Source organism: Ochotona princeps, chromosome 4, assembly GCF_030435755.1.
Source record: "Ochotona princeps isolate mOchPri1 chromosome 4, mOchPri1.hap1, whole genome shotgun sequence".
In the NCBI taxonomy this organism is placed as follows: domain Eukaryota; kingdom Metazoa; phylum Chordata; class Mammalia; order Lagomorpha; family Ochotonidae; genus Ochotona; species Ochotona princeps.
The window spans coordinates 37,269,273-37,281,453 of record NC_080835.1 but is presented as its reverse complement, the minus strand read 5'-3'; the positions used below and the strand labels follow the sequence as shown (position 1 = coordinate 37,281,453).

General features: G+C 38.1%; 1 protein-coding gene across 3 annotated transcripts in view; it reads left to right on the top strand.

The window, feature by feature from the left end:
- The window catches only part of PRMT3 (protein arginine methyltransferase 3), a 115,392-nt gene extending 105,824 nt beyond the window's left edge, over positions 1-9,568 (top strand). For all 3 annotated transcript variants that reach the window (XM_012927086.2, XM_058663252.1, XM_058663251.1), the window contains 3 exons: positions 41-91; positions 294-381; positions 9,052-9,568. In XM_012927086.2, coding sequence (XP_012782540.2) covers positions 41-91; positions 294-381; positions 9,052-9,161 — 249 coding nt within the window. In that variant the 3' untranslated portion in view covers positions 9,162-9,568. The remainder of the gene's footprint in view (positions 1-40; positions 92-293; positions 382-9,051) is intronic.
- The last annotated feature ends 2,613 nt before the right edge of the window (positions 9,569-12,181 follow it).

Sequence of the window (12,181 nt, the reverse complement as noted above, 5' to 3'; positions counted from 1 at the left end):
CGTGTTATTAGTGTTATTTACGTTTATTTTTCCCCTACAGGCAATTGCTGGCTACTTTGATATCTATTTTGAGAAGAATTGCAACAAAAGGGTAAGTATCTTGAATTATTCATAACAATTATGCAAAGTACATTATATTGTGGGGATTGTTTTGATTTTGCCTCAAGGTATGTTGATCTTAAGCGTTTTGCTATTATTGGAGACTGGAGCTTGCATTTGGTGTGAATGATCAATGCGCCATGATATTAGATATCGTGTTCATCATCAGATACTTTTGAACTCTACCAATGCAGGTCATGTTCTCTACTGGCCCCCAGAGTACCCAAACACACTGGAAACAAACGGTATTTCTACTTGAGAAGCCATTTCCAGTTAAATCAGGTAAGAATAGTGGAAGTAGGAAGCGGTTTTATTCCTTCATTTTACAGTTAATTCTTATGCACCCTCCACTTTCTAAAGCAGTGGAACAGATGTTAAGATGTTCTTAGAACTTACCATCTGGCTTGTATTTTTGGATGGCACATCATTTAATTAAAGCAAGTTTTTATTTTAGGCTTCATTTCTGCCTATTAAAATAAATAGGGATTATTATGTGGCTCAGGAAAACAAAATAATTCAGAAAACTTTATTTTCATGTCCCAAGTGACTCAATGGAAATATCACCAATAAAAATAAAATATAAATTCAGTAGAATATCATCATTAGTGACTGTATTCAAAACATATGAGCATGTTTAGAACTTTGTCTCCGTCTATTGTGGCTTCACAGTGTTCAAGAACTGATCAAATTCTGCTTTCCTTTATTATAACTTTAGTGACTTTTTACTTATAATGGCTCCTATGATTCACACATACATACCTATTTAGCTCTGAAAGTTAGGGTATTATCATCAAGTTTGTTATTTTCAGAGGCAAATAGAGTCAGAGTTCCCATTTGTCAATTCAATCCCCAAATACCTAGAAGGGCAAGGATTGCTCTTTGCAATTGCTTTAGTAACCCAATTTAACCATCATTTGCTGCCTGCCAGGATGAGTCAGGAGTCAGAGCTAGGTGTCAAACCCAGGTGTTCTGATGTGGGACTCAAGCTATCCTAACCCCTTAGCTGAACTCTAGCCCAGACTTTTCTTTTTCTTAATTAAAATTGCTTATTATATAAAAGTTGCTTTGCCCCACCTCCACTGAAAGCCTCCAGAAGGAGCAGGAAAGCTGAGTGAGAAAGTTGCAAAGCAGATACACTCAACATAGCTAATAATAGGATGAGGGTTTCCTATCTGTCAATTTAGGGGGAAACAAATGTTCAATAATGTAATCAGAACTTTCATACTCTGACAGTAGTCCTACTTGGCAGAACAACTTTAGGAAACAGCAACAAGTATAAATGCACCATCCTTACAGCTCAGCGGTCTTTCTTATGCATGTGTTATGAACACAGTGTGTTACAACAGTTTAGAGGAGTGAAAAATTGGGAACAGCTATCATGTCCATCAACAGAAGAGACAAAAAAGTTAGTGGTTACACAGAATAAAATCTGTAGAGCAGATAAGTATGTATGTCTCCCAAAGGCAATAGTGAGAAAAATAATAATAACTTGCAGAATGGCTGCTTAAATATTTTTGCAAATTATATAAAGTCTAAAAACAAAATACGCATGTAGATATGTAATAAAAGATGAAGCTTCACTTAAGAAAAAATCCTGCCTGATCAGTGAAGTAGTTACCTCTGAGGAAGGCTAGCATAGGAAGCAGGTAGCCTACAAAGGGGTTCGTTGCCATTTGTATTTGACCATTTAAACTATGATATCACATTGATATTTGACAAAGCTGAGTAGTTTTGCAAGTGGTCATTATATTGTTTATGTCTTTAAAATATTCTATGGAATTTTTTTTTTAATTAATTCATTTTATTACAGCCAGATATACAGAGAGGAGGAGAGACAGAGAGGAAGATCTTCCATCCGATGATTCACTCCCCAAGTGAGCTGCAACAGGCCGATGCGCGCCTGGAACCTCTTCCAGGTCTCCCACACGGGTGCAGTGTCCCAATGCATTGGGCCGTCCTCAACTGCTTTCCCAGGCCACAAGCAGGGAGCTGGATGGGAAGTGGAGCTGCCGGGATTAGAACCGGCGCCCATATGGGATCTCGGGGCTTTCAAGGCGAGGACTTTAGCCGCTAGGCCATGCCGCTGGGCCCTTCTATGGAATTCTAAGAAAGCTTTGAATTCCTAAATCGATTTTAATATATGCAAATAAACACCATTACAGGAAAGTTGCACTTTATTTTTCTCACTGTGAAGTTGCAATGCTATTTAAATGAAACCCTGATGGTGTTTTCTCTGTCCCCAAAAAGCCTGAGCACAGCAAAACTGCAGTGAGGCTAAGTTAGTGGAAGTCTTTTTAAATCTCTATTTGTGTGTGTCTCTGGGGTTTGGAAATTTGAACATGTTGTTTTTTCACTACAAACATTTAGGACTTTCTTTAAAATGATGACAATCTCAAACACATTTTAATTTTGACAGAGATTTAAGATAGTATCCAAATTTGATGATCTTCAGAATTTTCTAATTGCAACAATATTGTTTAATTTTTTGTCCTACAATTCTTAACCTGGTAATCTTGAGACTAAGTTGATTTATGCTGGAGATTCTTTGTAATACTTGAAAAAGGTGTGTGACTCTAATGGTGCCCTCTGGCCCAGCTACATTCCTTCTATTTCCACTATATAATATATATTCTTATATTTAAAGTCAGCAGATCACAAGCAGTGAATTGCCCCCCCAAAATCACAGTCCTAAAGAGGAAAGGTTTGAAGTAATAAAAAAAGATGTTTCTCAGTTGTGGGAGTTTAAACAAAGGATCGTAAGTAAATGTAACACTTTTCTTAACCTGCTGCATGTCTCCTGGTAGTGCTAATGAAGATAGGCTAGAAGCTGGAGGACAGGGTCCTGAAGAAAGCATGCCAAGCAGGAAATGGGAACCCTTTGAGTTATAGGTGTATATTAAGATGTGTGTGTAGGATCAAGTATGACTAAATAGTTTGGTTCAGCTGTGGCCTGAACAGGGCCTCAAACTAGTCAGTTCTCAGCCAGCCATAGTACATGAGGTCGGGAGTCAAGGAGAACCAGAGCTACAGCAATGCTCCTGGGCAGTTTATACACAAGTCTTGGTAGGAAGACATTAACCTGCAAGTACTGTAACAGTAACAAACAGGTTAAACACTAAACCACATAGAATTCTTAATCACACAAAGAATGCAAGAAACTGTCAGCTGATAAACAGAACTACAATGATGAGTTAGATGAACATCCTGAAGCAAATAGTATAACTACATTTATATGCACATCATGAGAATTTGGTAAGATATTTTAAATGCAGGTGTCACCTTTAGGGATACAAATAGCAGTATCTGAAGTAGAAATGTAATTTTATATCATTAAAACTGAAAGAAAAGACTAGTGAACCATAAAATGGGGACCAGCATTGCGGCATAATTTGTAAAAGCACCACTAGCATCACATAAGGGTGCTGTTCATGTCCCAGCTACTCAGCTTCCAATCCAGCTCGCTAATAATGGCCTGGGAAAAGCAGCAGCAGATGACCCAAACATTTGGGCCCCTGTCACCCACATGGGTAACTCAGAACAAGCTCCCAGCTCAGGCCTGGCCCAGACCTGGCTATTTCAGCCATCTGGAAAGTGAACCAGCAAATAGAAGAGCACTGTCTCTCCCTGTCTCTCAACTTGTAAATAAATCTTTTTTAAAAAATAAAATGAAGCAGAAAGTAGCTGGCATAGTGGGATAAGACATTGCTTGTAACACTAGAATCCCATGTCAGAGTGCCAGATTGAATCCCATCTGCTCCTCTTCCCATTCATCTACCTGCTCATATGCCTGAGAAAGTACTGGAAGATGGTCCACGTACCTGGATCCCTGCCACCCTATGGAAGACCAGGGTAGAGAACTGGCTCCTCCCTGACCCTAACCACTGTGGCCGTTTGGGATAGGAACCAGAAAATGGAAGAGAACACTTCGTCTGTCACCTGCTTTCTAATAACTAAATCATCTTAGAAAAAAAAAAGTGAAGCACAGAAAGCAGATGATTAAAGAAACCTTTCACAGTAACGTGTGTGAAAAGATCAAACACTGTTATCCTAAGTGCAGTACAGGAATCCTTGGGATAGACTGGGGGAACAAAGGGCAGGAGACAGTGCACAGACAGAGGGTGTATTTCATGAAATGCTGGGACCATGTTTTCTTTAAAGCTGTAGTCCACAAATCAGAGCAATTTAGCAAACCTCGGGTAGGAGAAGAACCCATTGAGTACAGCAGACAAATAGGTAATAAGCAGAGATAACAGTAATTTTTAAAGACAAACCAGGGAAAAACATTATGGAGAGGCAATAGCAGAGTAACTTCACAATACCAATCAAATTATATACATCAGATGACAATGCAGTGTGCTTGGAAACTATGTATATACATCAAAAATGAAGACCACTTAAGGAATTGTTTTTAGAATAAAATAGCTGTACAAAATTCTAGTAAACTAGCAGGACAAGTGTTAAAGTCCTAGTAGGAAAAAATGGCACTAGGAAAAAACTTGGAACTACACAAAGGCAATGGAAAGTAATAGAAATGGTAAATACATGACTAGAGAGACCTATTTTCCTGTTTTCTAATTTCTGAATTGGTAAATAATTAAAGCAAAAATAATGTGGAATTTGAAACATGAAGGTAAGTATATGACTAATCCTAACATCAGAGATAAGAAAATGGATGGAAATGTATTAGAATTTCTTTTAAAAAGGCAAATTACAATAATTATGTACACTGTTAGCCCTAGAACAACAGCTAACCAAATTTAAAATTAAACCAGAAAGTAGGAAATAAGCTAGTATTGGATATAAACTTGTAACACTGAAAAATTTTTCATTGAAAAGAAGATAGGAAGAAAGGAATGAAAACATAATCACCACAACAACTAGATAGGAACAGCGCTAACTACCTTGACAACATGGTTGACATCCATTTAACAAAGGTAGATAATATGCTGAGTCATAAGACACATCTAGCAAATCTTAGTGCATATAAATGTATAGGTATTAGATACATGCAAAGCTGAATAAAAAATATCAAAATAAGTAATACCTGAAAATCCCAAAATATTTAGAAAATAAATAGTGTACTTTTAAATATTCTATAGTACCAAGCCCCCCCAAAGAGAGAGACAGCCTTCTGATTTAAATAGAGTGAATATTTAAAATAGTACTTATAGGAAAGTTAGCTTTAAATGTCACCTTAGAAAACAAGCAAAAAAATTCACTGATGAATCTAGCTAATATACAGATTTTTAAAATTAATATGCAAAAGTGTTTTGAACAAAAATAGGTGGTCTCATGGAATGTAGGGAAAAAAAGACATCTGACAGAATTCATTCATGACCACTCTTAGCTTAGCAAGCTAGGCATAGACGGAGTCCTGTCCTAACAAAGGAGACTGCACAGGCACAGGTAAGAGGGTCGCTGGTCTTCCTATCGCACACCGAGCCCAGGATGTTCATTCTGACCATTTCTGATCAGTGCTCTAGGAGATGTCTCCCTTGGGCATTAAGAGATTGGTATGAGGGTTCACATTTCAAGGTGAGGTGTAGAGAGTCTACACATGTGGGGAGATGGAATTAAAAAGTTTCATTCACAGATCATGCAATCTTATACATATTACATCCTAAAACAAAACACACAAACTCTTAGGACATATGAGGGTGAAAATGTCTTTTAAAAGGTATAAAATATTTTCAAAACATAATAGTATATGCAGTAACTTAAAGCACCCCATTTTTTAAATATACACTCAATTTAAGTTATGAAGCAACTCGTGTAACAGATGGGAGGATAGCATCTACTTTGTGGATGAAAGAATCAATGTTATTACGTTATCAATTCCTGTAAACCAATCTATAGCTTCAGTGCAATTCACATTAAAATCCTAGCAAGCTCCTTTGGGGAATATATGATAAAACTGGTTTTAAGCTTTATGTGGAAATACACGGGATCTAGAATAGTCAAAACCATTTTAAAGAAGAAAAGACTGAACAAACATGCGGAACAGTGGGACAAAACAGAGCTCAGAAGTAAACCTATACACCTATGCTTAATCGATTTTTGACCCAGGACCCCAGGTAATTATATAGGAAAAGAATAATCTTCAAGAAGTTATGGAACAACTATTGTTATCCCAATGTTTGGCTTGTAGTTTCTAACAATTTTGAAAGCAAATTTGTGGTTTGTGCCCAAGTAAAAAAATCTTTAACATCACAAAGAGTTGATGTTGCAAAAATTCTGTATAGTTTCTTCATCTACATTTATATCTATAATCTCTTTCATATTAAAAGTTAATCGTTGATCTCTCCTCCACAAAACAAAAAAAAAACGAGCTAACACTAATGAATAGTGACAGTATTACCTTAGTGGCTGTCCTGTACTTCAATAGAAATTGGGGACTGGCCACACAGGAGATTGAGAAGGAAGCTATTTGGAATGCTGGAACTATTCAGTATTTACATGATGCATGCGTTTTTTAAAAAACTTCTCAAGTTGTGTGAAAGCTTATTATTTGTGAATTATAATGTACTAAATGTGACACCTTGAAAAACAAACGTAGATAAATGAAGTGTAATGGAGAAACTCAGAAGACCCACTACAGCGGTTCAGTTCCTGGCAAGTGGGACACTTTAAATCATTGAGAAAGGAGTTCAGTAAAATTGTTTAAGCATAGTAATGTACTGCTAAAATATGAAACTGAAGTTAGAAAATAAAGGAAAAGGTTGCAGGTTTGATTCTACAAAAATGGAAAAAATATTCTTAAAGCAAGGTAATTGGAAGAGAAAAGCAAATTACAGCAGTTTTACTTTGTGCTTCTCAGAGGAGCAGATGGTTTTTGAGATATAAATTTTGAATTGATTTCCCAGGATGAATTCCTCATCGACACTTGGTAGTATTAGGACACAGACAACCAAACTTAAAAATAAAACAAAAACACCTTTTGTCTAAATAAACAAAACCAGAATCTGGTTGCTCTATGCATTCCAGCTGTTACTAGAGGTGACATATTATTTCAAATGTTAACCACAATTTGACATTAACTTCAAAGGATTTTCTTGTTGATGTATATGAAATATTATTGCAAATATGTTCAGTACATTTGCTGTAATTGATTGTGCTCTCTCACTAAGCTGCTTTAAAGTGTTATATACATAGAAGTTGCCATGGTTGTAAAGTGTGAGGGTTAAAATGAACATGTTTCATGGTGCTTATAAAGTGGGTTGTTAGGTCATCATTTCAGGTTCCAAAGATAGACCTCTTATTTAAGAGTTCAGATATATTTCCAAATAAAGGAATATCCAGAAGTTAAAATATTAGAAAATGGACATTTCTATTGTATTTTCACATAAAATCTAAACATCAATATTCAACATCAGAAAAAAATTCTGTACTCTTATTCTGTTGTCGTGTCTGAAGTAAAATACAAGTAAAATAGCTTCTGTAGTATTTTTAATTTCAAAGATTAAATACATACATACTTACTTAGGTTAATTAAACACCAAGTTGGGTAACAGTAATCAATGTGTAATTCACACTCCTGACTCTTTGATTGTTCAGTCCTAACTAAAATACCAAGGCAACAGCTGCACTACCAGACTAGATCGGAGTAATTAATCAGTGTCAAGTAGATATAAAATGACGGATGTTGTTAAGTGTGTGTATTGTGGTGCAGGCTGTAGAGGACACTGTGTCACTGAGCTGTACCACCTAGTTGTTATCTGCAGATGGCTGGTGGTTTACCACAAAGCGGTGCTGCAATTCAATCAGGAGCAAATTGATTTCATTTCAATTTCCAGTATGGTACGTTCTGAAAATTTTTCCAGCGTAGTGAAATTTCATGTCTCCACAAGAAGAGAAAAACTGAATAAATCATTATAACTGTTAAATCTTAAGGTTTAGGGAAAAAAACACTTGCATATATCATGAGTTCACTATGTATATATATAGAAATAGCCTAATTTTACTCATATTTTTCATATCACATGAAATAGAGCTGGATTTTTAATGTAAAAATAGAATGTGAGTACAATAACATTGAGGGTTTTTTAAACAAGACATTTATGTATTTACTTAGATGGCATAGGTACAGAGAAAGAGATTTTCCATCTACTGCTTCACTCCCCAAATGGCAGGAACTAGGCCTGTCTTATGGCTTGGGAAATTAGCAGAGGATGACCCAGGTCCTTGGACCCCTGCATCCATGTGGGAGACTGGGAAGAAGCTCTAGGTCCCAGCTCAGCTCTGGCCACTGCAGCCATTTGGGAGTGGGCCAATGGATGAAAGTCTTTCCTCCCTCTAAAAATATGTCTTCCAAATGAATAAAACTTTAAAAAGAAAAAAAAATTTCTGTGACCTATGATGATTAGTTTATACAGGGAAAAGAAGCCAGCAGCCCTGTTGTCATGGACCTACAGAAAGTTTCTCAACTGTAATTTGTAGTTCCTCAAAATGCCATTCCTGTGCATGTTTTGTTCCCTAACTACCATTACATGTACACTCCTGAGGTCTTCAACAGTGACCTTAACCCTGCCCTCAGACAAGTTAGTCCTTACGGTAATTGCCATTGCTTGCTTTATAGCCATTGCCAACCCTGAGATACTTTAGACACATGCCAGGTGTACAGTTGTTGCTATAACTACTTCTCATCACCCTTGACTGATCTCTGTGACCAGAACCCGTCTTTTTTTTCCCTTGTGTGCCCTCACTTTTAAGAGTTCAGTAAAATTGCCTGTTTATGCCCTGTGTTTTCCTCATCCAGTCCTAAAGATATCATGCTTTAATGTAAAAACTAATGATAAGTGAAGACTATTAATGTAAAAATCATTTTAAAAATTGTTTAAAGCAGTGCAACATATTATAAAGAGACCTGCTGGGAAATAGCATTCCCTTTTCTGCTGGACTGTATGTGTTGAGTTCTTAAACACATTTTTTATTTATTTATTTATTTTTTTACAGGTGAATCCTTGAAAGGAAAGATCACAGTTCACAAAAATAAGAAAGATCCACGTTCTCTCATTGTGACTCTCACATTAAATAACTCAACTCAAACTTATGGTCTCCAGTGAGAAAACTGGAACGACACAGCAAGCTTGCAGTTTTCGTATGGGGAGAGCATGGGCCAATGGGTGGGAGCAGGCTTCGGGGGTGCAGGAACCAGGACTCCTTTCCTGTGGAGGGGACAGGATGTGCCAGGACTTGGCTGCGTGAGGCCAGCTGCTGTTGTTCAGCCACCTTGCTTCTTGGGTCCTCATATGTCTGGTTCATCTAGATTGAAGCAGCTCTAACCCTCACAGCCCATAAAGCTATATTGAACATTTTGATTGGCATATTTGGAACACAGAAAAGCTTTTGTTGTTTTTACTAGGTTTCTTACTATAAATTTTAATCAGTACTTGACTAATTATTTGGATACTTTATTAAGCCAGTGGCACAAAGCAGTGTCTATTTTGTTGCAGATTTCCTGTCTGAGCAGTTTTTTGGTGTATTTGCTAGATTGTCAGAGTGTGGGGGAGAAAGAGCAGACGTAAGGAAAGGGACTAGAGTCCAGAAGAGAACTTCACCCTTTCCAACCAAATCATATTTGAGGACCACTTAGTTGGTCACCCCACCTGGTAACACCTATAGTTCTCATTTTGTTATCACTTCCCTCTTTGTGCATTTTCTTTAGCCATAAATATTTCTAGTGTGGCTCAAGAAATATAACTGTAATTTGTGTATCCTCGATTTCCTAAGAGTTTTAAAAGGGATTAAATGTGTACTTGTTTACTAAAACATTGCCTTTTTCAAACTATACTGATGTGCAGAGGTTAAACATAGAAATGTTAATATGCTCACAATATGAAATGTTACTTGGAAGTATTGATTTAGTTTGAGATAGTAGGGCACGTTCAATAAAGTATATTCAACAACTACTAGCATTAAAAAATGTTTCAGTATTTTTGTGTAAAACTAGAGGCAACTAAAAAGTCTTAACAAAGGGATTATTTTAAGTAAATAGGGGCTTTAAAGAGGTGAACCATATGCCTGTTTTAAGTTCAGCAGCGGGCAGGATGCACACTTCCTCTGTCAGCACCTCCAGCCTTAACACCATTGCCTTGGGACCATCAGGACTAAAAATGCCTATTCCCAGCCGTGTCACCCCTTGTCTTCTCAACTCATCTTCAATCTCCTGTCATCAAGACAGCTCACTTGTCCCTGTTACCCTCTCCCCTACCGTCCACCTCATTCCTTCTTGCTCACACACTGCTCCTCCGAACCGTAAGTCAGTATCTCGCGTGAAAGATCCTGTTTATGCTGAGTGTTAGGTTCCTGGGCTGCACAAAATGGTCTGGCCTTGCCTTCCTTCTTTCCTCCCTCATTCTTAGCAGTCTAAAACTGGTCATGACCCAGAATTCCAACTCCTGTTTAGTCTCAGTACCATTCATAGGACCTATCATCAGCTCACTCTGTGATAGCACAATTCCAGCAATCCCACCCAACTAAAATCCATTAATTTTATTTTTTTTTTTAAATATTCATTTATTCATTAATTACATTGCATTACATGACACAATTTCATAGGTACTGGGATTCCCCCCCCTTCACCCCAAACCCTTCCCCCATCATGAATTCCTTCACCTTGATGCATAACCACAGCTCAAGTTCCGTTGAGATTCCCTAATTAAAAGTTTACACTATACAGAGTCCAGCATCCCACTTGTCCAGTTCAAGTTCAAAATCCATTAATTTTAGAATGTGCCTGGTCTCTACCTATTGGCCACCTTGTCCCGTTTCAAATCTAGAGTTTATCACATTCCCTTTCACAGAACTTCAACTTCTTTGCCTATGTTTCGCTTTCTATACTCAAGCCTATTGTAAGACAAATATAGCCAGCTGTGCAGCTGAACGGGGCTGGAAACACCCAGCTGTGCTGGTGCGGGATGCTTTTTGGAAGTCTCTGTGTTCCTGGTCTGTTTAGTCTCCCACCTTCCTCAATGACAGTTTACACTGTTTCTTCTCAAACCCCCAACATTTCCCTCCTCCTTTTGACTTTCAGCTGACATCTATGTGTCCCAGTCCATGAACAAACAACCAGTCAGAGGAAGATTGCCACAGTTGTCACACCTCTCTGCATATATGTCCCTAGGCCGCCTCCCACCTCTGTCTGTAGGTGAACTTCTAGCCAAGGCTGCCCCTCTCCTGGGCTTTCCTCAACTATTTCAAGGTGTGCTTCATCATTTCCCCCCTGGTATCAGCAGGCTATCCTGCTCCCCAATTAGCATATAAATAGGCTATCATTTCTCCTGTCTTCAAAAGAATTCTCTTGACTCCCCTTCCACCTGCTACTGCCACATTTCCAATTTTCCCTGTACACTAAGCCCACTCGAAAGAGTTATCTATGCTCACTGCGGGTTTCTCTTTTCCCATGATTTGAACTATAACTTATGTACAATAAAAAGCTCACAGTCTAATACGTTAAGTTTTGACAAATACATATGCCCAGGAAACCATCACTGCTGTTGTATTCAGAGCATTTCCTTCACATTAAAATGTTTCCTAATGCCAGCTTGCATTAAAGTCATCCCCCACCCATTTCCCAGGCAATTCTTACCTGAATTTTATCTATACATTTCCTTTACATGTTGAAAATTTCACATAAGTGAACATCTTCATATGCAAACATCTTAGTCCATTTGTGCTGCTGTAACAATTTCACAAACTGGGTAACTCAACAATAGAAGCTAATTTTCTTTTGGTTCTGGGGGCTAGAAAGCCCCGGCTAGGCACCAGCAGTCTCCATGGTGGTCAGGTAGGGGCTGCTGTCTGCTTCTGTGTTGGTGTTTTGTTGGAACAACCACCAGAGGCAAGGCTGGCAGCATCCTCACATGACAGAGATGCAAGCAAGCCAAGTGCTGCTTGCAGCTACATTTATAAGGGCCTTAGTCACATTGACAGCTGAGCCGTCCTCATAGCCTATCCCCTCTTACAGGCCCCTCCTAATGTTATGTTTCAACACCTGAGTTGGAGTCACCGTGTGGAAACCATAGCAAATGGAAGCAGTGCCTTCTCAGCTCAGGGCTGTGGAAAGCCACCACACTGTGTGTCC